Source organism: Schistocerca cancellata, chromosome 4 (genome assembly GCF_023864275.1).
Source record: "Schistocerca cancellata isolate TAMUIC-IGC-003103 chromosome 4, iqSchCanc2.1, whole genome shotgun sequence".
NCBI lineage: Eukaryota > Metazoa > Arthropoda > Insecta > Orthoptera > Acrididae > Schistocerca > Schistocerca cancellata.
The window spans coordinates 17,831,135-17,858,880 of NC_064629.1; the positions used below are offsets into that span (position 1 = coordinate 17,831,135).

Here is a 27,746-nt window from a genome sequence, read left to right on the forward strand (position 1 = left end):
ATCGGTTCTTGTTGAATTGTGAGTTAGAAACTGTAAAAACTGAGTTTTTCTGTGAGTTAACATCAAATTATTTTCCAGAAGCCACGAACTTATTTCATGAACTACATTATTTGAAACTGTTTCAATATTACACACAAGATCCTTCACTACCAAGCTGGTGTCATCAGCAAACAGAAATATTTTTGAATCACCTGTAATACTAGAAGGCATATCATTTATATAAATAAGAAACAGCAGTGGCCCCAGCACCGACCCTTGGGGAACGCCCCACTTAACAGTGCCCCATGACTTCAGCAGTTAAATCCCATAGTGCTCAGAGCCATTTGAACCATTTGAACAACAGTGAAATATGGAGGAAGTGGTGTCACAGTGCTGAGGTGTTTTTTGTGGTTAGTGTTTGGTCCCGTTGTTGCGTTTCAGAAAACGCTTAGTGTGGAAAGATATGAACACGTTGTACAGCATTATGTACTGTGTACAACAGAGGAACAGGTCGGGAGCGATGATTCTTCGTATTAGTGTGACTAATTAGTCTTGTAGACTCCACGGGTGTCCGCCTGGGTTATGTCGTAAGTTGTCCACGATATTTCAGCAAACAGACTCGTTGCCATTTTCATGACCACTGCTCTACACAGGGTGAGTCAGTAGGAAAGATACATGGTTTGAGGGGTGATAGTATTAGTGTTTCTGAACAAAAAACTTCATATGGACATATTATGCCCTATTCCGAAAGGTTTCCGAGATAGAACACATTTAATGTACATCGTTATTTATTTTCTGTATTATTCAAACGTTTTCAGGGTTTACAACGCACCACAATAGCGTAAAGGAAGTTAAGTCGGGAAGGTACATGAAATTGATCTGCAAAAACTAGCTAAACTACAAGGGCATGAGCGACACACGTGATTTCCGATATTCTCGCGCTCTCTTCGCGCAAGCCATTAGTGCTAGAGATAAAATGGATAGGTCGTTTTTCGTAGGAAATTTAATGTAGTTAAATTGTGTGGTGAGAGACATTTTCACTGGAGGATGCAGTTTTTTAATTATTTGAGAAATACGTACGAAAGTGATATTAATGTGTTCCATCTCGGAAAACATTCGGATAGGGCATTTATCTATATGAAGTTTTTTGTTCAGAATCACTAATGCTGTCACCCCTCAAAAGTTGTGCGTTCGCTCCTCACTCACCGTGTATGCAATGACCGTTACCCTCTCCGTCACCGCAGTGGTCAGCACACTGGATTCGCTTTTGGGAGGACGGCGGTTTAAAACCGTACCGGCCATCCTCATTTAGGTTTTCCGTGATTTCCCTAAATCGCTTCAGGCATATAACGGGATGGTTCCTTTGAAAGGGCACGACCGACTTCCTTCCCCATCCATGCCAAATCTGACAGAACCGATGATCTCGCTATTTGGTCCCCTCCCCCGAATCAACCAACCAGTTAACCCCTCCGTCACTCCGCTCCAGCCGCTATGCTGGGAGGTGGCGGTGGTAATGGTGGTAAGGATGACGACGTCCGGCTGCGAACTCTGGTATCCAGTGTCCCCGCTATCGTAGTCAGCTGTGGACCTCACTGTACGGTATTTTGGTTGCTCCCGCACATTGCTGAGGTCCACGCCTGACTCAGTTGTTAATTAGATCCCCTTAAACCCTGATTCCAATGACCTCTTTAATCATGCAGTCCCAGAGGAAGGAAGATTACCTACGTATCTTGGTTTTGTAGTAATCTACGGTATACTATGGCCGTGGAGAACTTACATGACCTGAGCGGACATCCGAGAATTAGGCAGGAATACGCCATCAGAAAGACTGATCGCACGGTGTACCCTGTCATAAAGCAGTAACTGTGAGGCAACGGTATGCGGACAGTGACATCCATGAAATGGACTGTCTCAACCCAATGGGTCACTTTTGGGATAGATTATCGGCTTCACTGGAAACCCAGCGTTGAGGCCGCGCGGGGTAGCCTCGCGGTCTGAGGCGCCATGTCACGGCTTGCGCGGCCCCTCCCGCCGGAGATTCGAGTCCTCTCTCGGGCATGTGTGTGTGTGTTGTCCTTAGCGTAAGTTAGTTCAAGTTAGATCGAGCAGTGTGTAAGCCTAGGGACCGATGACATCAGCAGTTTGGTCCCATAGGAGGTTACCACCATCCGGCGTCCAACATCACTACGTTCTCTGGTTTCGGCGCTTGAGGAAGAATGGGTTGCCATTCCTCCACAGACATTCAGATACTTCATTGGAAGTGACCCCAGCAGAGTTCAAGAAGTCATAAAAGGTGGACCAGCCCATAATTAATGTAAACTAGTAGGTATTCGGATACTTTTGATCAGATAATGTGCTTATCTTTCGGCAATAAATATTTCTCAACTATTGTATATTACGTTAGATCAAGTTAGAAATTCTGATTTCAGCTTAAACCCAAGACACGACACAAAAAAGAGACACAAAAACAATGAGAGTAATTAGCCGCAAGCATTTGCAATGAATACGTCAACGTTCACATTGAACGTTATACCAATGGACGTGATTTCTTTTTGAGGGTGAGTCTCGGCTTAGCTTTCAGAATGATGACACATTACTAGACTTTAAATTGCACCCAGTTATCTTCTATCAAGCATCATGTAAGAAACGCCTTTGGACGAGGCAGTTTCTGTGTGTAGCGTTATATGGCTAAAAGAGGGAGCACAAACCACCATATCTTTCCTCCTGAAAATGAGACTGCACAAGTCAATAAAGACGACATCCCTGATGCTTTATGATCTGCATCTAAATTTACATCTACATCCCTACTCCTCAAGCCAATGTGCGGCGTCTGGCGGAGGTTATATAATGTGGCATTATTATTTTCCCCCTTCCCGGTCGCCGGTGGTAAGCAGGAAGAAAGGCACCGGTACCCCTCTGCATTCTTATGCTATCACTACAGGTGATGATTTCATTCTACAAACCGACAATGCTCGACTATGTGTATCAGCCCGTCTCGTGGATAAATATCTTGAAAGGCAAAGGATTCAAAGCACGGTCAATATGATCTCAATGATCAGCATTACGTATTGGGTATGCTTTATCAGGGTGGCGGAAGGGGGGAGCAGTTCAGAGACTGCACGCAGATATTTGAGTAACAATTTTCTGTCTTTGCTAATAATAGTTGTTTGGCACAAATATATTTTATAACCACAGTATAGATTTATGAAACTGAAAGACTTTTTAGGTGGTTAGATTGAGAATGTCCCCAGTGAGAGGTTTCCTGGACATTGGCAGAAACGGGGGACCACTTCTGGGAGAGAGTTCAACATCATTGTTATGAATGTCGGCTAAGCAGTCTACTGTGGGCGTTTCTGATTCGATCTGGGATTTCTTTAGCGGAGCTGCTGCATGCTAGCTGGGGATAGCCTCCGGCGCCACAGTTGAGCGAACGGTAGCCGTGCTAGCGGACACAAGTTAGTCTGCCACGAGAGATTTTCTGTATCGAGGAAAAGCAGACTGGCGCATTGGACGTCGTTGATTGATCGAGGATAGCTGATGTCACAGCCTTGCCCTCTCTGTAAAATAGTCTCTGAGATTCTAATAATGTAGGTAACTTAAATACATTCTCAGTTACTATTAAATGCAATTTAATTTTTCTTGTTATGATTTTTAATGTCAAGTAAACGTTGTGTATTGCTAGATATAGCAGCCATAAGAAAAACACAAACATTTACTCATTCGTGGCCCAAACAGGTTCTGGTGTACTAGCATTCAGATTCCCCACAGATGGCTCAATTTTCTTTCTTTCTAGTTTTTCTTTTTTTTCCTTTTTATTTAAATTATGTTGCCATATTCCGGTGCGTATTTTTACTATTTCAAAAATTACAAATGTCACGCAACAAATATCAGTGCGATCATAAGTACACTGCATTTTCTTATCTGCTCTCGTGCATCGTCAATAACATAAGGCTGATTTAAGTAAGCAGAATCTTCACTGATGTTACTAGTGCCATATCAAAATTACAAAAAAATGGCTCTGAGCACTATGGAAATTAACATCTGAGGTCATCAGTCCCCTAGAGCTTCGAACTACTTAAACCTAACTAAGCTAAGGACATCACACACATCCATGACCGAGGCAGGATTCGAACCTGCGACCGTAGCAGTAGCGCGGTTCCGGACTGAAGCGCTTAGAACCACTCGGCCACCGCGGCCGGCTATCAAAATTACAGCACCACAGTATACGTTTAAGCTACGTTTTACGTACGAACATAATCTCTTTGGTTGAAAATGTGGTTACGTGTTTTATTTTAGGTGTTTCTTATGTTCTACACTTTGACTAAGTTTTATCACATTTTACACATAAACTTCTGAATTATAACTGACGTTTTAATTCCTCCTTGATTTTTAGAAACCAGTGCAGCTGTTCAGTTTCGAATTTCCGGCCTTGGCAGAGTCTAGTGTTTAATAACGTCGGAGGACTTTTTTCAATCTTGTCTCCATTTATCCGTGTTAAAGAGTATTATTTTCTTAAGTTTTTTTTCTGTGGTACTGCCAAGGCAATGTTATTTTTCACTCTCTGTCATACATATCGCCTTACAGCCAAGGGGAAGCGTCCCTGAGTGAAAGAAGTCTTACGGATCAGAGAAATTTTTGTTCCACCAGGTTATGTGCGCTATTACGTTTTGTTCTAAGTTTTAAGTCACGTTCACATTCGGTAAGAATGGACCCGTTCTTGCCCCGTACATTGACGATTAACATTATGAGAGCCGTTCTTCAAGAGACAACCATCGTTATAAAAATGAGAGTACTCCACATAATTCGCATTCATATAGTGAACCGTACGACTAACCTTGACTTAGGGCGGATGCCACAGATGGGGTCAACACCTTTTCGGCGGCCGTGTGTGGGTTTTAGAATATTTCTCACACTCACCGAGACCGAGTGAGGTGGCGCAGTGGTTAGCACACTGGCTCAAATCCGCGTCCAGCCATCCTGATTTAGGTTTTCCGTGACTTCCCTAAATCGCTTCAGGCAAATGCCGGGATGGTTCCTTTGAAAGGGCGCAGCCGACTTCCTTCCCCATCCTTTGCTAACCCGACAGAACCGAAGACCTCGCTGTTTGGTCTCCTCCACCTCTCTCCACACTCACCGAAGTAGTTCTGTTTTTCTCCCGCTAAAATCATAACTGCTATATAAAGGAGACTTCGTACTGAGTCTTGCAGTGCCGGAATGCGACGCTTCAGGCCGTTAACAAGGACTGTGGTGCTAACGCCGTCTTTATGTTACGAAAACGTTTCCCTCCCTACTCTTCAGCGGGTGTTGATGTTCACTATTAGCTTCCTTCATAACTTGGATACACAGACAGCAGTCGTCCTTACTTAGCTTCTGAGACAGCGTGCAATGTCATCTGCGGCGCTGCACATCTGCATTAATATCTCTGTGTCGGCCGTTCCGCACGGACGGTGGTCGCAGCGACAGTCAGTCCGCATTGGGTAATCGCAAAGTGAGCGGCATGACAAGAATGATAAAAATTTATCATTATTGAGGAAATTCATTTTATAATATGATTATTGATATCTTTACTGTGGCAGAGAAAGATTTTTGAACGATTTGATGAAGACTTCATAATAAGGTAATAATTTTCCTTGCTTTAATTGCGCGCGAGCTGCTGCCTGCACACCATTATAACAATCTGGTCTCCAACACAGAACTTTCCCGTCTTGTTAATTAGGTAACATTAGCGACAATTCAGGAAAGATTAACTCAATTAGTGCAACCTTTTTTTAATACACGAAGAACCTATATATTTTGTAATATCTTTTCTTTGCAATTCTGGGTTATAACGAAGAATACTTTTGTAAAGCGACCCTTCTAATTTTGCCAATACATCTTTTAAAGGAATCAGCATTAATGTAATTTATCACACCATCTTCCATTTTCCAGTCTTTGTCATTCACTAGATAAAGTTTCAGAACTTCAGTTCAAAATGCAGACACATTACGTGGACTCATTGCACACAGAGTTCACCTGTAGTTACTTTACCACTCAGTATATGAGACGAGCCCTTTTAGTAGCTTTCAGTAGCAGCAGCAGTTTCCAGAGAGCAGTTTCCAGAGAGCAGTTTCCCGAGCGTTATTCATTGCCACAAGCAAGCCAAAAAGAGAAAAAGAAAAAAAAATACATTTCAGATTTAAAGGGACTTCCTTTCATTCAACCAGAAATCAGTAAATGTATTGTCAAATTTCATGTCAGATAAGTAAAGAAGCATGAAACAGAGTGTTACGATTTTTGAAGGGAACTTATGTAGAATCCGGTTGGTTTTCTTTATTAGGCGACTCAGTACACCTTCTTGGAAATCACTCAGTCAGATTAACTTCTGTTTCGTTTCATGGTTTTCAGTAGACGCTACTTCTCAAACAACCTTTCAAACAATCGAAACAAAGAAATTACCAACGCAAAATCAGAAAATAGAAACTTAACAATGATAATATTTATTTTTTAAAAGAAACTTTCAGTGTTCACTCCCCTCCAGCTAATAACTATATTTTGGGGTCGAAATTCTGCCTCAATATATCTCATAACCAACACCTAAACCCTAAACAGAAGATATGACTGTGTCGCTTTCGAGGGTGAGCATAGACTTAATGAACTAACAGAACACATCGACGCAATGAACGAAACGATTATTAGTTTCGTCCCGTCCTCTTTTAAAGAGATCTTTCCGCAGAAAAAAGTGTGCAAGCAGCTGATTTATCTTGCAATTTCTAAAAACAAGCATATTTAATTCAATGAGAAACATGTTTAAGCTCTAGCAGCTGGATCCTTGCATGTGCACCTGCTAGTTTGCTCCTTTTAGAACACAAAGTAATGGTACAGAAAAGAGGGGAAAGGGATGAGGAAGATAACCTCGTGTCGTTATTCAACCGTTCGAGGCAAAACGTCTTCCTCTCGAATGGATAAAATTAACGAGGACTGAGAAAATACCGTTAATAATCTTTTTTTTTTTCAAATACAAACGCTATGTGAGAAAGCGTTTATTGTTAGCGTGTATATAGATATATAGCAAGTTATGTAAATGCTCTGTCAATTTATGTGATCGAGATGTGAGATTTACTTGAAGCTTCTTAGGCTATATCTGTTTGTGAAATTCGCTGATACTGGTTTCAAGGCGGTCAAGAAGCAAGGAGCTAAATTCTACTCTCGCCGAAGGACGTTTAGTGATCTCAAAAACAAGTATAAAGAAGCAATGAACAGTAATGCCAGTGTTCTTTTTCTTACTTCGTGGGTACTGTTTTAGACAGGGAAAGGGATGAAAGCAAAAAACTGAAGAGTGGAAATTGAAACGTCCCAAGTGCCATTTTTTCACAAAACGCGTTTTTAATGCTATTGTGTTCTTGATACTCTGTCGCCTGCCCCTGGACTTGTTCCAAGTGCCAAATCGTGGAGAAAATGTTTCAAACAATCCTGATGAGGTGAGTCACGGTGTTTGTGACAAGCAGTGCTTCCGCCTGGAGTTTCAGGTGCCACGCGCCAGTCCTCTCTGCAAGATTTCCACAGAATTGTTGAGCCAACTTAAGCTATGAACTCACTCAGTGTAATTATAATTCATACAACTTACTCATTTGATTATAAATATGCTGCTGAAACATTTTTGTCAATGCAGGCGTTTAATATTTCGAAACGCAGTGTGATCAAAGTATGCCGGCCGTGGTGACCGAGTGGTTCTAGGCGCTTCAGTCTGGAACCGCGCGACTGCTACGGTCGCAGGTTCGAATCCTGCTCGGGAATGGATGTGTGTGATGTCCTTAGGTTAGTTAGGTTTAAGTAGATCTAAGTTCTAGGGGGACTAATGACCACAGATGTTAAGTCCCATAGTGCTCAGAGCCATTTGAACCATTTTGTGGTCAAAGTGACTCGTATTCGTCCATCTCAAATAGTTATTAAAATTTTTCGTTGTGAAATATAAGACTGGAAAAATGTCATTTTATTCGAAACATGAAAGACCGTGGCTGATGTGTGCCATACAGTGCCTCATCTGGAAGATCACCGATATTTATCAGTTTCCAAACAGCAAGACCTGTCGACGAAGCTGTCTTTCTTCCTCAATACCACAGGGAGTTCTACAGTAAACTTTTCAACTACTAACCCCGAGAACGGAATCGTGTAAGAAACAGAAGTCAATACTGAGAGATTTTTTCGTGAATTCAATTTTAGTGTTCTCTCGCAAAATTTTTTTTAAAAGATATGAGAAATGATTTTTGTCGACTACTGTTCAACTAGTTAAACCATTACTGCTGTATTTCCGTACCCGTATTATCACAAATAAAACGTAGACCCTCAGTATTAATGACACTCGAAATAAAAACTTGCTTATTGTCAGTGAGAACCAATCAGTTCCTACAGTGAGGCGCACGAAATGTGTTAACATTTTGTTTTTGAATATAAACTTTATTGTCAATACAATCTGAAAGGAACATATACTACAATGAAGAGCCGTCCACAGAGATTTGTTCTAACTCAGCACATGCTCAATATGCCCACCATTTCGTTTCCTAACTTTATTTAAGGAGATGGGACCTGGACAAACTGATTAAACCAGAGGTTGTACAGAGTTTCAGGGAGAGCATAAGGGAACAACTGTCACAAATGGGGGAAAGAAATACAGTAGAAGAAGAATGGGTAGCTCTGAGGGATGAAGTAGTGAAAGCAGCAGAGGATCAAGTAGGTAAAACGACGAGGGCTAGTAAAAATCCCTGGGTAACAGAAGAAATATTGAATTTAATTGATGAAAGGAGAAAATATAAAAATGCAGTAAATGAAGCAGGCAAAAAGGAATACAAACGTCTCAAAAATGAGATCGACAGGAAGTGCAGAATGGCTAAACAGGGATGGCTAGAGGACAAATGTAAGGATGTAGAGGCGTGTCTCACTAGGGGTAAGATAGATACTGCCCACAGGAAAATTAAAGAGACCTTTGGAGAAAAGAGAACCACTTGTATGAATATCAAGAGCTCAGATGGAAACCCAGTTCTAAGCAAAGAAGGGAAAGCAGAAAGGTGGAAGAGGTATATAGAACGTAAGGCCGACGTACTTGAGGACAATATTCTGGCAATGGAAGAGAATGTAGATGAAGACGAAATGGGAGATACAATACTGCGTGAAGAGTTTGACAGAGCACTGAAAGACCTGATTCGAAACAAGACCCCGGGAGTAGACAACATTCCATTAGAACTACTGACGGCTTCGGGAGAGCCAGTCCTGACAAAACTCTACCATCTGATGAGCAAGATCTATGAGACAGGCGAAATACCCTCCGACTTCAAGAAGAATGTAATAATTCCAATCCCAAAGAAAGCAGGTGTTGACAGATGTGAAAATTACCGGAGAATCAGTTTAATAAGCCACAGCTGCAAAATACTAACGCGAATTCTTTACAGACGAATAGAAAAACTAGTAGAAGCCAACCTTGGGGAAGATCAGTTTGGATTCCGTAGAAATATTGGAACACGTGAGGCAATACTGACCTTACGACTTATCTTAGAAGAAAGATTAAGGAAAGGCAAACATACGTTTCTAGCATTTGTAGACTTAGAGAAAGCTTTTGACAATGTTGACAGGAATACTCTCTTTCAAATTCTGACGGTGGCAGGGGTAAAATACAGGGAGCGAAAGGCTATTTACAATTTGTACAGAAACCAGATGGCAGTTATAAGAGTTGAGGGGCATGAAAGGGAAGCAGTGGTTGGGAAGGGAGTGAGAGATGGTTGTAGCCTATCCCCAATGTTATTCAATCTGTATATTGAGCAAGCAGTAAAGGAAACAAAAGAAAAATTCGGAGTAGGAATTAAAATCCATGGAGAAGAAATAAAAACTTTGAGGTTCGCCGATGACATTGTGATTCTGTCAGAGACAGCAAAGGACCTGGAAGAGCAGTTGAATGGAATCGACAGTGTCTTGAAAGGAGGATATAAGATGAAAATCAACAAAAGCAAAACGAGGATAATGGAATGTAGTCGAATTAAATCGGGTGATGCTGAGGGTATTAGATTAGGAAATGAGACACTCAAAGTAGTAAAGGAGTTTTGCTATTTGGGGAGCAAAATAACTGATGATGGTCGAAGTAGAAAGGATATAAAATGTAGACTGCCAATGGGAAGAAAAGCGTTTCTGAAGAAGAGAAATTTGTTAACGTCAAGTATAGATTTATGTGTCAGGAAGTCGTTTCTGAAAGTATTTGTATGGAGTGTAGCCATGTATGGAAGTGAAACGTGGACGATAAATAGTTTGGACAAGAAGAGAATAGAAGCTTTCGAAATGTGGTGCTACAGAAGAATGCTGAAGATTAGATGGGTAGATCACATAACTAATGAGGAGGTATTGAATAGAATTGGGGAGAAGAGGAGTTTGTGGCACAATGTGACAAGAAGAAGGGACCGGTTGGTAGGACATGTTCTGAGGCATCAAGGGATCACAAATTTAGCATTGGAGGGCAGTGTGGAGGGTAAAAATCATAGAGGGAGACTAAGAGACGAATACACTAAGCAGATTCAGAAGGACGTAGGTTACAGTAAGTAGTGGGAGATGAAGAAGCTTGCACAGGATAGAGTAGCATGGAGAGCTGCATAAAACCAGTCTCAGGACTCAAGACCACAACAACAACAGCAGCTTCCTTCAAACGAACACTGAAGTTAGTGATTACCCTACGGCACATGTCTTCCGTAATTTCACTGCAAGCGTGAAGAATAAGTCTTCTGAGCTCCGTTAAATCACGTGGACGTTTCGGGAAAATCTTTTGCTTTCGGTACCCCCAAAGAAAAAAGTCACATGGATTGAGGTCTGTACTATTGGGGGCCAATTTTGTCCGTTATTGAAGCGACCTGGAAACCTGAGTGAAATGATCCGCATGTCGAAATGCTCGTGTAAAAACTGCAACACAGTGTTTGCTCCATCTTGCATGAAGCACTGCGTGTTGAAGGGCAAGGCAGTAGCAAGAAGCTGTGAAATGAAGTTATTGCGAAGCATGCTCAAATAACGCTCGCTGGCCCGCATCTCGTGGTCGTGCGGTAGCGTTCTCGCTTCCCACGCCCGGGTTCCCGGGTTCGATTCCCGGCGTTGTCAGGGATTTTCTCTGCCTCGTGATGGCTGGGTGTTGTGTGCTGTCCTTAGGTTAGTTAGGTTTAAGTAGTTCTAAGTTCTAGGGGACTGATGACCATAGTTGTTAAGTCCCATAGTGCTCAGAGCCATTTGAACCATTTAACGCTCGCTGTTCACAGTTTCTTCAAACAAAAAGGGTTTAATAAGTCCGTGACTGGAAACTGCTGCCCACGCTGTAATCCTCAGAGCATAATGTTGTCGTTCATGAAGCACTTGTGGGTTTTCAGTTGCCCAAAAGCGTACATTTTGTTTGTTAACCACACCGTCTAAATGTAAATGCGCCTCGTCTGAAAACCAAACGTTGTTGAGAGTTTCTTCCCTATCCTCCGCCCACTGAGCAAACAGTAGTCTCTGCTGCTTGTGTTCTTCAGTGAGCTTCTGTGCACAGGTCATCTTGTATGGGTACATATGGAGGTCACTTTTAAGAATGCGTTGAACGGAGCGTCTGGATATTCCCAGTTGCACTGCTGCCTTTCTACACGATTTCCCCGGACTTCTCTGTACAGCAACTCGTACCGGTTCAATATTCTCCGGCGAACAAACAGGCTTAGGCCGAGGTCGCTTCACTTCCAACACTGTTCCTCCCTGTACAGATTTATTGTACAACCTGTGGATGGTCTTCTTGCAAGGGACTCATCGTGTGTTAAACTGTTTTCGAAAACGCCTCTGAGTCACAACAAGGCTTTTCGTTTCATGAAAAAGCAACACAATTTCCGATCGTTGCTGTGTTGTCAGTCTTCCATTGTCAGCCATTGCTGCTTACTACTCTCCTAGCGGCAGTATCGTGAATTACACGTCATTTCGTATCTCATTTGTTTTTCAAAGCTCTGCTGGTACTGCCGTAGAGATCCCAGCGGGATATCTAATGTGCGTCGTAAATTGTGAAAGAAACAATTGGTAACACATTTCGTACGCCACCCTGTAGGTATGATAATTATTTATTTTCTAATTTGTCTCGTAATTTTTTGCAGTGATAAAGTGAGCAGTATAATTCCGTGATATCAGAATACCTCTTTAATTTTTTGGATACAAATAAGTTTTGTACAAAAAGAGATACATTATTTTCTGATTCTCCTGACAAGTGTAACAACTGACACTTAGAACGTTTGGCGTTTTCACTCCTCATACGGCTATAAGAACACGAGTATCTCAAATGTACGTATTCTGTTACAGGTTAACCGGAACAAAGTAAGCTTGACAGAGTCCTAGTTGCTGTTGTGTGCCCGCACCACCATGTAATCACGGCGTCCTAGCTGCGAGCTTGGACACCATTTGCTTTTGTACCATATCAGCTCGACGCACGCTACGTCAGTCACAGAGCACACTGGTCGCCGTGGAGCCCTGTAAATTTGGTAACGGGAAGTAACGTGAGGCGTGTATGTGCCAACCGCTCTTTGGAATGATAGGTAGCAGAAGCCGAAACGAGCCAGGGGTGTTGTCACACGGTATGAGCTTGCTGTCTGCTGGGAGCAGTGCCCGTTGTGAGAACTGACGAATTAAATGTTGGCTGTCGAAAATATTCTTTTATTTTGTACATGACACAGTGTAAACAGCTATGGAGAACAGTTTTGATTTGACAATGCACAAATGTAAATAGATTGCTAAAGCAATATTGACATAAAACGAGATTCTTCGTAACAATTCTGAAATATCAACAAAGGCATAAAGGACAACAGAAGGGCAACAGCGGGGGAGGGGCTACGGCTGGCTGTTAGCTGCCCTGCACGCCTCCTTGAGACGGAGGCCGTGTATGTTGATGAAGCCGTCGGCGTGCGACGGGTCGAAACCTCCGTGCTCGTCCATCGACGCCAACCGCTGGTTGTACAGCCCCACCGGAGACCAGCGCGCCACCACCGACACTGCAACATTTCAGTATCTGCAACACATCTGCGCTTCTAGAAGTCTACTACATCTATACAAAATGTTCACCGTCGATCGATGGACAGAGACGGTGGCTTGCGGCGTGGTAACAGACGATGCCATCTTTAACTTTGGCTACAACGATGGTTTCGTATACACAGGATGGTCCATTGATCGTGACCGGGCCAAATATCTCACTAAATAAGCGCCAAACGAAAAAACTACAAAGAACGAAACGTGTCTAGCTTGAAGGGGGAAACCAGATAGTGCTATGGTTGGCCAGTTAGATGGCGCTACCATAGGTCCAACGGATATCAACTGCGTTTTTTTAAAAATAGGAACCCCCCATTTTTTATTACATATTCGTGTAGTACGTAAAGAAATATGAACGTTTTAGTTGGAACACTTTTTCGATTTGTTACAGATGGCGATGTAATAGTCAGAAACATATGGCTCACAATTTTAGACCAACAGTTGGTAACAGGTCGGTTTTTTTAAATTAAAATACAGAACGTAGGTACGTTTGTACATTTTATTTCGGTTGTTCCAATGTGTTACACGTACCTTTGTGAACTTATCATTTTTGAGAACGCATGCTGTTACAGCGTGGTAACCTGTAAATACCACATTAATGCAATAAATGCTCAAAATGATGTCCGTCGACCTCAATGCATTTGGCAATACGTGTAACGACATTCCTCTCAACAGCGAGTAGTTCGTCTTCCGTAATGTTCGCACATGCATTGACAATGCGCTGACGCATGTTGTCAGGCGTTGTCGGTGGATCACGATAGCAAATATCCTTCAACTTTCCCCACAGAAAGAAATCCGGGGACGTCAGATCCGGTGAACGTGTGGGCCACGGTATGGTGCTTCGACGACCAATCCACCTGTCATGAATTATGCTATCCAATACCGCTTCAACCGCACGCGAGCTATGTGCCGGACATCCATCATGTTGGAAGTGCATAGCCATTCTGTCATGCAGTGAAACATCTTGTAGTAATATCGGTAGAACATTACGTAGGAAATCAGCATACATTGCACCATTTAGATTGCCATCGAAAAATGGGGGCCAATTATCCTTCCTCCCATAATGCCGCACCATACATTAACCCGCCAAGGTCGCTGATGTTCCACTTGTCGCTGCCATCGTGGATTTTTAGTTGCCCAATAGTGCATATTATGCCGGTTTACGTTACCGCTGTTGGTGAATGACGCTTCGTCGCTAAATAGAACGCGTGCAAAAAATCTGTCATCGTCCTGTAATTTCTCTTGTGCCCAGTGGCAGAACTGTACACGACGTTTAAAGTCGTCGCCATGCAATTCCTGGTACATAGAAATATAGTACGGGTGCAATTGATGTTGATGTAGCATTCTGAACACCGACGTTTTTGAGATTCCCGATTCTCGCGCAATTTGTCTGCTACTGATGTGCGGTTTAGTCGCGACAGCAGCTAAAACACCAACTTGGGCATCATCATTTGTTGCAGGTCGTGGTTGACGTTTCACATGTGGCTGAACACTTCGTGTTTCAATAAATAACGTAACTATCCGGCGAACGGTCCGGACACTTGGATGATGTCGTCCAGGATACCGAGCAGCATACATAGCACACGCCCGTTGGGCATTTTAATCACAATAGCCATACATCAACACGATATCGACCTTTTTCGCTATTGGTGAACGGTTTATTGTAACAAGGGGAATGTATCACGAAGTAAATACCGTCCGCACTGGCGGAATGTTACGTGACACCACGTACTTATACGTTTGTGACTACTACAGAGCCATCTACCACAAAGCGAAGAAAGTGGTCCAACTAAAACATTCATATTTCCTTACGTACTATACGAATATGTAATAAAAATGAGGGTTCCTATTTAAAAAAAAACGCAGTTGATATCCGTTTGACCTATAGCAGCGCCATCTAGCGGGCCAACCATAGCGCCATCTGTTTTCCCCTTCAAGCTAGACGAGTTTCGATCTTTGTAGTTTTTTCGTTTGATGCTTATTTCGTGAGATATTTGGACCGGTCAGTATCAATGGACCACCCTGTATATAGCTTACCTTACAGTGCGATTAGAGCCAGCGGCGTAGATACGGGTCTGTTAGCGGGAAGCGTGTCCGGGCACCGTTTCCGTGGAGACACAGTTTTGCGACAGGCGAAAAACAAAAAGGAACAGCAAAGAAAAAGAGGAAGACAATTTTCGTTTCTGTCTGTGTCCAAGTATCGAAAATATTTTATCTTGGACTCTACGCCCGTGAACGTCACCTTGTATTTTAAAAAGTGTTTGTCTCCGTTTATATGTCCCCCATCTTTTTTCTCTAATTGTCTTCCTTGTATCTTTGTGTTTCTCTGCGGCCAAAGAGCGGCGTAGTATGCTGCTGCAGGCCTGCCTGTATACAGGTTTCAAAATGACAATAAAGAAAAAAAAAAAAAGAAAAAGAAATGAGGAAGGGGCTGGGTCAGGTAGGATGGGAAAGAACTACAAGAAGGAGAGGAAGAAGAACAAAGTGATAATGATGATGAAAAAGAAGACACAGGGTGAATAAAAGAGGAGGAAGAAGAAGGAGAAGGGAATGGATTGGAGTGCACTGAAACGAGAAGGAGTAGAGGTGTATATCTTTTGGGAATCGTGAGGAGAGTAGGACTGGACAAGGAAACGAAAGCGTTAACTGTATATTTTGCATTTGTTTTTATTGTTTGTGACGAATTTGCATTGATCGTCATTGAAATAATGAAATAGGAATCGCGCGATACTCTTGTGGACAATGTCACTTTGTACTGGTGTTGTTCCATGTTTTGAACTGTACAACAGTGAAAAGAATTATTGAAACAAGTACCTTCTACTTAATTATAAAGCGGTGCTAATCTCAATAAAGGAATAAATTATCTAAGCAAGATGAAACAAAAAGATAGGGAGATGCCGGTGGGGCCGGAAGGGGGAGGGGGGGAGGAAAGAATCTAAGTTTGTCCTACTTTCGCCAGTGAACGCAGCACGCGGTGGGAAAGGAAGGCATCTCCGCGGAAAGCGCTTTTTTATGATGAGCAGCTTCCGTTTCTACAGATTACTGGTACTCTTCACCCATTTCTGCGTAAGAGAATTTGTTGAGGCTAAAGTAGCTCCTTGCTTGCAAATGGTAGACAACACCGGACCAAATATTATATGGAATATACAGTGAACAGTTCTTTTCTTTAAGATGTGCCGTTACAAGACATAGCGCCGACTGGAGTGTGCAGAAGATAGTCACTCAATAACTCAAGGAGAAAGTGGACTGCGGCATGCAGTATTAATTAACTTCGGGCTTGGTGAAAATTTCCCGCTTAAAATATTTTATACACATACAGGGTTTACAAAAAGGTACGGCCAAACTTTCAGGAAACATTCCTCACACACAAAGGAAGAAAATATGTTATGGGGACATGGGTCCGGAAACGCTTACTTTCCATGTTGGAGCTCATTTTATTACTTCTCTTAAAATTACATTAATCATGGAATGGAAACACACAGCAACAGAACGTACCAGCGTGACTTCAAACACTTTGTTACAGGAAATGTTCAAAATGTCCTCCGTTAGCGAGGATACATGCATCCACCCTCCGTCGCATGGAATCCCTGATGCGCTGATGCAGCCCTGGAGAATGGCGTATTGTATCACAGCCGTCCACAATACGAGCACGAAGAGTCTCTACATTTGGTACCGGGGTTGCGTAGACAAGAGCTTTCAAATGCCCCCATAAATGAAAGTCAAGAGGGTTGAGGTCAGGAGAGCGTGGAGGCCATGGAATTGGTCCGCCTCTACCAATGTGTTGTTGAGAAGCGTACGAACACTTCGACTGAAATGTGCAGGAGCTCCATCGTGCATGAAACACATGTTGTGTCGTACTTGTAAAGGCACATGTTCTAGCAGCACAGGTAGAGTATCCCGTATGAAATCATGGCGGTGAATCGAGGAAGTACAGTACATACTGACCAAACGAAAATGAGTTCTAACATGGAAATTAAGCGTTTCCGGACACATGTCCACATAGCGTCTTTTCTTTATTTGTGTGTGAGGAATGTTTCCTGAAAGTTTGGCCGTACCTTTTTGTAACACCCTGTATACATGGTCTTCGTAACTCTCGTTACTGTTAATGCTTGTTTCACAATGCTTTTGCCAGTAGCCTGGCTGTAATAATTTGAAGTATTGAATATTGATTTGTTTCAGTGTCCATCATATGGGGCAGAAATTTCGTGTATTTCTGTTATAAAAAGAAATCAAATCTGACAAAAAGCGCCCAAAAAGTGCTCGTATACGGATCTCTTTAGGATGCAGTGTCGGATCAGTGTGTCCTTTCCAGGTAAGCTGCTCGTTATTACTTTAAGTCAGCTCAAATTTTGGCAGTATACATAGGTGAAAATCATTTTGCAGGAGGATGCATCACGAGCGGATGCTGAACACCTTGACTTGCGACGATCCTCACTTGAGGGATAAGGACTTTTTATTATTGGGATACATTATGAGTATTGCATACAAAACCGCTAGAAGCAATCTATAAATTTTCCTATTGTATCTTTCGTTACTTTGCAGACCATCATGCGTAAAAATTGAATACTTCATGACAGGAAGGTAGGCTATACTATAACTTACCATCAACCTTGAGGTCTAAAGACACAGATCGCGGGTTGAGATGGCGAAACGGATTGGTCGTAGCCTTGCTGAATGAACTATCCAGAAGCCGCCTGAATTAATTTAGGAGAATCCGTCAAACAAAATGAAACTGGCCATACGTGTATTTGACCCATGCGTAATAACACACTACTACAGCACACAGAATAACAATAAACATTGTGTGTCATCGACACTTCACAGTTATGTTTGCTCCGAATATTTGCTGTAAATGTGAAAGGTGCTGAAGTTTCATGCCTACATTAGTAAATGTTCATGTTTTCTTGAGATTAGAAGAGAGCAAATATTCCTTCTTACTAGGGCTATCCGTCCCTCTTTTCATCGTTGTAAAAAGGTTCACACAATAGCGTCTGCGTCCCTCCTTACGGGAACCCGGAACCTAAAAATGATGAAATTTTGGGTTTTCAGTTTATTGTGAAATAAAATACCACAGATCTTCCTCTTTAAAATGACATATTAATCTTACCTGCAGCTCAGCTCCAAGTATTGACAGTATTATTTTCAATAATGTGCTGTACAGGGCATGCCGCGACATTGAATTTCCATGGATACATGTTCATTGAAAACATCGTTTTTCAAACCTCGGATCTTTGCAAAGACTTTATATTATGCTGGAAACACGATTTTATAGGCAATTGTTTTGTCTGCATATTGTAGTCTTTGGATACTGTTGTTTACATTGAGCATTTGGTGGTTATTGCACGATTTGTGTTGTATTTCTATTGCGTAACTGGAACTTATCAAATATGCCACGATTTAGTAACAGTTTACAAGAGGAAGAAGCCTCCTCCGAGGTACACTAGTGGAACTGTGACAATTTCTCCGACCTTCGGAAATGATTGTGAAAATACTGAGGTTATTCATGAAGTGAAATCTACTCCTGTCCCTAGCACAAGCAAGAAGTTGCATGGATCAACTGAATAATGTAATTTTGACCAGAATCGCAAAAAATGTGTTTGTGTAAATTCATACTCTTTGGAGTATATGATGCCATTGCTACGTACAACAAAGGTAACATTATAAAGTGCAATGTGCTGAAGAAGTTGGATGTGATATCCAGAAAGTACATGGTGAGTGCAATGATGTCGATAGACAATGAGAGGAAACGGGATGCTGAAAGGAGAGAAAAGGAGTGTGAGAGGCAAGCCAGACAAAGAATGAAAGGTGTGAAAAGAAGGCTAGATGGGGAGATGTCTAGTGACAGTGAAAACCCCTCTTATGGTGCTGGACTCCACTAATATGTCAGTGAAACTTTGAAACTCGTTTTCCACAAGTTCACTTTTTTGCCATATAAGGAACATTTTCTGCTAAACTATTAGAGATAAAGACTTAAAATTTTCAAGGAATATGAACAGTGCCAATATACACCTTGTATCATAACCTTTTTGTGATACACAATTGATAACAGATTTTATTTCAAAGATACTATGCCAAAAAATCTGTCCATTATTTTCAGTAACAAAATAATGAATATCTTAACCAAAAAACACCAATAAATTAAAATTCATATGGTACATGGTATTAAATATATGTAGTATTATACTGTAAAAGTTTAATGATTCTGGTGTTAATAGTTCATAAGAAAATGTTCCTTACATTTAACATTGGAGGTATAGGACGTTCCGGGTCCCCTTAAGGATGTTTAACCTCACACACGCTGCTGTATCCACTGTAGCTTTGCTGTACGGTTTCACCATAATAAAATACACTGATAGAAAAAATCACAACACCAAATCAAGAATTAATGTAGAGTAACGAAGTCTCGGGAATATATTTGTCTACGCAACATTTTTCAGTGATTAACATTGCAAGATAACGGTGTAACCACCAGAATGTTGAATGCAAGCATTCAGACGTGCATTCGTAGTGCTGTACAGGTGCCGGATGTCAGTTTGTGGGATTGCGCTCCATACCTGTTACACTAGGTCGGGCAATACAAGGACGGGTAATACTGTTTGTGGATGATACGTGAGTTGTCGTCTATGTCGAGTGTATCTAGCACGCAGACAGGTCGGTTGCAGGCTCTGAAATGGCCTCCTTCTGACCAACATGCGGCCATCACTGGCACCGAGGTAGAAACAGTTTTCACCAGAAAACACAACAGACCTCAATCCTGCCCTCCAGTGAGCCCTCGCCTGATACCACTGTAGTCGCAAATGTCGGTGCTTTGGGGTCAGTCGAATGCACACCACAGGCATCCGTCCTTTAGGTAACTGACTCGTAATAGTTCGTTGTATTAATGTGGTGCCAGCTACTGCTCAGATTGCTGCTGCAGATCAGAACGATGCGCCGGACTCATACGCCGAACGTGATGGTCTTCCTTCTCAATAATACCATGTGGCCGTCCGAAGCCTGGTCTTCTTGCGACCGTACATTCTCGAGACCACGGCTGCGAGCAATCGTGTATAGTGGCTAAATTCCTGCCAAGTCTTTCTTCAATATCGAGCAAGGAACATCCAGCTTCTCGTAGCCCTATTACACAACCTCGTTGAAATTAAGTGAGGTGTCCATAATGGCGTCCTAATCGGCTTAAAGCCATTCTTGACTAACATTAACTCACCATGTCCAATCTCAAAGGTAACTAAAGCTCACGACCAGTACAGTGGGTATCTAAAGCAAACCTGATTTGCATCCACGTAGTGTGCTACTGTTGTTATTGTTGTGGTCTTCAGTCCTGAGACTGGTTTGATGCAGCTCTCCATGCTACTCTATCCTGTGCAAGCTTCTTCATCTCCCATTACCTAATGCAGCCTACATCCCTCTGAATCTGCTTAGTGTATTCATCTCTTGGTCTCCCTCTACGATTTTTACCCTCCACGCTGCCCTCCAATACTAAATTGGTGATCCCTTGATGCCTCAGAACATGTCCTACCAACCGATCCCTTCTTCTAGTCAAGTTGTGCCACAAACTTCTCTTCTCCCCAATCCTATTCAGTACCTCCTCATTAGTTATGTGATCTAACCATCTAACCTTCAGCATTCTTCTGTAGCACCATATTTCGAAAGCTTCTATTCTCTTCTTGTCCAAACTATTTATCGTCCATGTTTCACATCCATACATATACTCCTGGAAATTGAAATAAGAACACCGTGAATTCATTGTCCCAGGAAGGGGAAACTTTATTGACACATTCCTGGGGTCAGATACATCACATGATCACACTGACAGAACCACAGGCACATAGACACAGGCAACAGAGCATGCACAATGTCGGCACTAGTACAGTGTATATCCACCTTACGCAGCAATGCAGGCTGCTATTCTCCTATGGAGACGATCGTAGAGATGCTGGATGTAGTCCTGTGGAACGGCTTGCCATGCCATTTCCACCTGGCGCCTCAGTTGGACCAGCGTTCGTGCTGGACGTGCAGACCGCGTGAGACGACGTTTCATCCAGTCCCAAACATGCTCAATGGGGGACAGATCCGGAGATCTTGCTGGCCAGGGTAGTTGACTTACACCTTCTAGAGCACGTTGGGTGGCACGGGATACATGCGGACGCGCATTGTCCTGTTGGAACAGCAAGTTCCCTTGCCGGTCTAGGAATGGTAGAACGATGGGTTCGATGACGGTTTGGATGTACCGTGCACTATTCAGTGTCCCCTCGACGATCACCAGAGGTGTACGGCCAGTGTAGGAGATCGCTCCCCACACCATGATGCCGGGTGTTGGCCCTGTGTGCCTCGGTCGTATGCAGTCCTGATTGTGGCGCTCACCTGCACGGCGCCAAACACGCATACGACCATCATTGGCACCAAGGCAGAAGCGACTCTCATCGCTGAAGACGACACGTCTCCATTCGTCCCTCCATTCACGCCTGTCGCGACACCACTGGAGGCGGGCTGCACGATGTTGGGGCGTGAGCGGAAGACGGCCTAACGGTGTGCGGGACCGTAGCCCAGCTTCATGGAGACGGTTGCGAATGGTCCTCGCCGATACCCCAGGAGCAACAGTGTCCCTAATTTGCTGGGAAGTGGCAGTGCGGTCCCCTACGGCACTGTGTAGGATCCTACGGTCTTGGCGTGCATCCGTGCGTCGCTGCGGTCCGGTCCCAGGTCGACGGGCACGTGCACCTTCCGCCGACCACTGGCGACAACATCGATGTACTGTGGAGACCTCACGCCCCACGTGTTGAGCAATTCGGCGGTACGTCCACCCGGCCTCCCGCCTGCCCACTATACGCCCTCGCTCAAAGTTCGTCAACTGCACATACGGTTCACGTGCATGCTGTCGCGGCATGCTACCAGTGTTAAAGACTGCGATGGAGCTCCGTATGCCACGGCAAACTGGCTGACACTGAACGGCGGCGGTGCACAAATGCTGCGCAGCTAGCGCCATTCGACGGCCAACACCGCGGTTCCTGGTGTGTCCGCTGTGCCGTGCGTGTGATCATTGCTTGTACAGCCCTCTCGCAGTGTCCGGAGCAAGTATGGTGGGTCTGACACACCGGTGTCAATGTGTTCTTTTTTCCATTTCCAGGAGTGTATCTACACTCCATACAAATACTTTCAGAAACGACTTCCTGACACTTAAACCTATACTCGATGTTAACAAATTTCTCTTCTTCAGAAACGCTTTCCTTACCATTGGCAGTCTACATTTTATATCCTCTCTGCTTCGACCATCATCACTTATTTTGCTCCCCAAATAGCAAAACTCTGGTACTACTTTAAGTGTTTCATTTCCTAATCTAATTCCCTCAGCATCACCCGACTTAATTCGACTACATTCCATTATCCTCGTTTTACTTTTGTTGATGTTCATCTTATATCCTCCTTTCAAGACATTATCCATTCCGTTCAACTGCTCTTCCAAGTCCTTTGCTGTCTCTGACAGAATTACAATGTCATCGGCGAACCTCAAAGTTTTTATTTCTTCTCCATGGATTTTAATACCTACTCCGAACTTTTCTTTTGTTTCCTTTACTGCTTGCTCAGTATACAGATTGAATAACATCAGGGATAGGCTACGACCCTGTCTCACTCCCTTCTCGACCACTGCTTCCATTTCATGTCCCTTGATTCTTATAACTGCCATCTGGTTTTTGTACAATTTGTAAATAGCATTTCGCTTCCTGTATTTGACCCCTGCCACCGTCAGAATTTGAAAGAGAGTATTCCAGTCAACATTGTCGAAAGATTTCTCTAAGTCTACAAATGCTAGAAACGTAGGTTTGCCTTTCCTTAATCTAGCTTCTAAGATATGTCGTAGGGTTAGTATTGCCTCACGTGTTCCTATATTTCTACGGAATCCAAACTGATCTTCCCCGAGGCTTCTACCGGTTTTTCCATTCGTCTGTAAAGAATTCGCATTAGTATTTTGCAGCTGTGACTTATTAAACTGATAGTTCGATAATTTTCACATCTGTCAACACCTGCTTTCTTTTGGATTGGAGTTATTGTATTCTTCTTGAAGTCGGAGGGTATTTCGCCTGTGTCATAGATCTTGCTCACCAGATGGTAAAGTTTTGTCAGGACTGGCTCTCCGGAGGCCGTCAGTAGTTCTAATGAAATGTTGTCTACTCCCGGGGCCTTGTTTCGACTTAGATCTTTCAGTGCTCTGTCAGACTCTTCACGCAGTATCATATCTCCCATTTTATCTTCATCTACATCCTCTTCCCTTTCTATAACATTGCCCTCAAGTACATTGCCCTTGTATGGTCCCTCTATATACTCCTTCCACCTTTCTGCTTTCCCTTCTTTGCTTAGAACTGGGTTTCCATCTGAGCTTTTGATATTCATGCAAGTGGTTCTCCTTTCTCCAAAGGTCTCTTTAATTTTCCTGTAGGCAGTATCTATCTTACCCCTCGTGAGATAAACCTCTACATCCTTACATTTGTCCTCTAGCCATCCCTGCTTAGCCATTTTGCACTTCCTGTCGATCTCATTTTTGAGACGTTTGTATTCCTTTTTGCCTGCTTCATTTACTGCATTTTTATATTTTCTCCTTTCATCAATTAAATTCAACATTTCTTCTGTTACCCAAGGAGTTCTACTAGCTCTCGTCTTTTTACCTACTTGATCCTCTGCTGGCGTCACTACTTCATCCCTCAAAGCTACCCATTCTTCTTCTGCTGTATTTCTTTCCCCCATTCCTGTGAATTGTTCCCTTATGCTCTCTCTGAAACTCCGTACAACCTCTGGTTCTTTCAGTTTATCCAGGTCCCATCTTCTGAAATTCCCACCTTTTTGCAGTTTCTTCAGTTTTAATCTACAGTTCATAGCCAATAGATTGTGGTCAGAGTCCACATCTGCCCCTGGAAATGTCTTACAATTTAAAACCTGGTTCCTAAATTTCTGTCTTACCATTATATAATCTATCTGAAACCTGTCAGTATCTCCAGGATTCTTCCATGTATACAACCTTCTTTTATGATTCTTGAACCAAGTGTTAGCTATGATTAAGTTGTGCTCTGTGCAAAATTCTACCAGGCGGCTTCCTCTTTCATTTCTTACCCCCAATCCATATTCACCTACTATGTTTCCTTCTCTCCCTTTTCTTACTGCCGCATTCCAGTCACCCATGACTATTAAATTTTCGTCTCCCTTCACTATCTGGATAATTTCTTTTATTTTATCATACATTTCTTCAATTTCTTCGTCATTTGCAGAGCTAGTTGGCATATAAACTTGTACTACTGTAGTAGGCGTGGGCTTTGTGTCTATCTTGGGCACAATAATGCGTTCACTATGCTGTTTGTAGTAGCTTACCTGCACTCCTATTTTTTTATTCATTATTAAACCTACTCTTGCATTACCCCTATTGGATTTTGTATTTATAACCCTGTATTCACCTGACCAAAAGTCTTGTTCCTCCTGCCACCGAACTTCACTAATGCCCACTATATCTAACTTTAACCTACCCATTTTCCTTTTTAAATTTTCTAACCTACCTGCCCGATTAAGGGATCTGACATTCCACGCTCCGATTCGTAGAACGCCAGTTTTCTTTCTCCTGATAACGACATCCTCTTGAGTAGTCCCCGCCCGGAGATCCGAATGGGGGACTATTTTACCTCCGGAATGTTTTACTCAAGAGGACGCCATCATCATTTAACCATACAGTAAAGCTGCATGCCCTCGGGAAAAATTACGGCTGTAGTTTCCCCTTGCTTTCAGCCGATCGCAGTACCAGCACATCAAGGCCGTTTTGGTTAGTGTTACAAAGCCAGATCAGTCAATCATCCAGACTGTTGCCCCTGCAACTACTGAAAAGGCTGCTGCCCCTCTTCAGGAACCACACGTTTGTCTGGCCTCTCTAACAGATACCCCTCCGTTGTGGTTGCACCTACGGCACGGCTATCTGTATCGCTGAGGCACGCAAGCCTCCCCACCAACGGCAAGGTCCGTGGTTCACGGTTGGGGTGGAGGGGGGGGGGGGGGGAGTGTGCTACTAGCGCCTAGCGCCTACGAATTTTCGTTTATGTCGCACAACTGGTTCTCGGTGCTGCAATTTTCTTTTTTTTTTCGTCAGTGTGTTTACAGTAAGTCCTAGGTGGGACTGACCGTTGCTAACGAACGTCACAGAACGTGCTGAGAATAGTCACACATATACAATAAGTTTTGGATTGCAGACTTTGCTGGAGATTTTGCCAAAACACTTACAGTTTTAAGCTCTTGCTGAAACAGTTCCGCATATGTTTTCCACTGTGCTTCACTTAACAGTCGACAATCAACATGCGCTGTTTTCTCGTAAGCACCATTCCGTGTTACATTCAACTGATCATTAATCACGTCTACCCCTCTCATTCACTCAGACGTAACGGCACAGCGATGTACTCGGGGCAGAGCGCGTGGAAGCTGTGCATGGGCACACATTTGACTGCAATTGGTGCATCGAAATCATCTTTCCCAGTTTTTTCTGCGACGGGCTGTTCTCCTGTCCATTAACAAGGTAAAATTCCGTGTCAGTCTTATAATATTTTCCGAGCCAATTTTATTTTGTCCACAATGCATACATGTCTGTGGCGATGTGGTTTAGTTTATCCTCTTGTAATCAAGAAACTATCTGCGTCCAATGTGCATAACTGACGATACAATGTGTAGTATGCTTCAAATGGAGTAGTTAGTTTCAGCTTTCCTCAGCTGTGCGAGATGTAAAATTGTGTCCTTATTTGTGCATACCTGAACCCTTGAAGAGCTCCACCTGCACCCATCCTGTGACATTTCTTTGCGATGCAGTTATGCACTCGCGAACAAAGTTACATTCCGGGCTGAACCAGAAACCTGAAACGACGAAAAATCAAGAAATCAGTTTAAGTCCCCATCTGTATATGGCAATACATCATAAAATAAGACGGATTATCTTTAGATTTTTAATTCAGGTAACCTAAAAAGCTACAGTTAAATCAAGCAAAGAGTTTGTTTCTTACCGTTGTAAACATAATCTGACATCTTGTCTTTGAGAAAAGTTTTAACTCTAAGGACCTCGCGATCCATGCAGAAAGTCTCCAGGTCCAGATGGGCGTCATGCAGAATTTTACCAGCGGGCGTCTCGTATACACCGCGTGACTGGAGACAAAAAATATTGCGTCGTTATACATCACTGTACTAGAATTTTGAGAGCAGTTGTAGGCAGGAATAGAAATGTATTAAAAAGCACAGGCGTAGCGACATGTAGTAAACAGACGTTCCACAAACCATGCGAGAAAGTCTGGCAGATTTCTGCAAGAACAATTTTTCTTGTGTGATATAGATACTCAGAGGTTTGCGTCCACATCAGTTCATCCCAGGATTAACTCTAAAAATGCAAAGTTTCTTTCTGTATGAAGGTGGTGTCTCCTGCAGTCAGTCTGACATCGCCAGGACAGTTCCTTCGAAAAATTCACTGCAGATTTCCTGTTCCATCCTCAGCCTATTCGAAAAAAGTAAGGAAGATTAGGATTTAACATCCCACAGATCACTCAGTCTAAGAGTGGAATACACGCTCAGACTACACAAGGGTGAAGAGGAAATCGGCCATTACTGTTTTAAATAAACCAAACCGAAATTAACTTCGAACTATTTAAGGAAACCATTCTATAGCCAAATATAGATTGCCCGACGTGTATTAATAGACTGTTCTTCCTGAGTGCGAATCCAGTGCCTTAACCACTGCATGACCCCACTCACAAGTCCAATCCGAGCTTGTTCTTCATCTCTGATGCCCTCGTCGATGGGAAGACATTAAAGTCTAATCTTCCTTCCATTTTTAGCAGTTAATTACGTTAACTGAAATGAGAATACTGAAAGAATTTCAGGGAGGCCACCTGCTAGCCGTTAACTAACAGAATACGTCGATCGTTCAATGACAAGGGCATTGTGAATGACCGCAAATATATTTGAATTGTGAAAAAGTGTGACAAAATCTTTACTGACGGACCTCTGAGGAAAGACGGCCGTTCATTTCCTGAGAACATGCTTAAAATACTTAAAGAAGTATCTTTCAGTTAATAAACTACAAATATTTCCCAGCTCGAAAAACACGTGTCCCCTAGAGATCGAGCAGAGAGACTCATTTAACTAACTGCTCTCACAGAGAAGCAGTTACTCTTCCCACACTATATTCTGTGAATGGAACGGGATAAAACCTTAATATATGAAACAATAAAACGCTCCCTCCGTCACACTCTTAACGGTCTTTGCAGAGAAAAGATTTTGATCTAAAACACAAAAAAAGTTGTCGCATCCATCACATGCTTCTTTTTTAAACACCCTGCATACTCAGATGCATGATTTCATGATAGTGTTTATGTTCAAAAACTATGCACAATACATATAATGACTTCACCTGAAGATGACAAGTAGGAAACTCGTCAAAATGTCGCGACAAGACGACGGTACAACCCGACTAACAACCCGAGATCACAGGAGATATTAGACAGCCATTAACAGCAGCAACAGAAACAAGAAACAAGATGCGAAACTTAAGTGAAAACACATTGACAACATTATGCAGAGAAAAATTGTAAGGAAAAACGATACCAGCTTTAGAACGGTTTGATGAAACCTTAAACATATACCGTACTTGAACGGAACCGCATTTTACAAGAATTTCATATTCTTTTCTTGTTTTCTTGCTGTTGTTGATCGAAATCGACCAAGGCGCGTATTTA

General features: G+C 42.7%; 1 protein-coding gene across 1 annotated transcript in view; it reads right to left on the minus strand.

Moving 5' to 3' along the window:
* Positions 1-12,621: 12,621 nt before the first annotated feature.
* The window catches only part of LOC126184789 (argininosuccinate synthase), a 207,364-nt gene continuing 192,239 nt past the window's right edge, over positions 12,622-27,746 (minus strand). Inside the window, exons 8-10 of the mRNA XM_049927362.1 lie at positions 26,025-26,163; positions 25,777-25,878; positions 12,622-12,977 (exon numbers count right to left, since the gene is read on the minus strand). Coding sequence (XP_049783319.1) covers positions 12,817-12,977; positions 25,777-25,878; positions 26,025-26,163 — 402 coding nt within the window. The 3' untranslated portion in view covers positions 12,622-12,816. The remainder of the gene's footprint in view (positions 12,978-25,776; positions 25,879-26,024; positions 26,164-27,746) is intronic.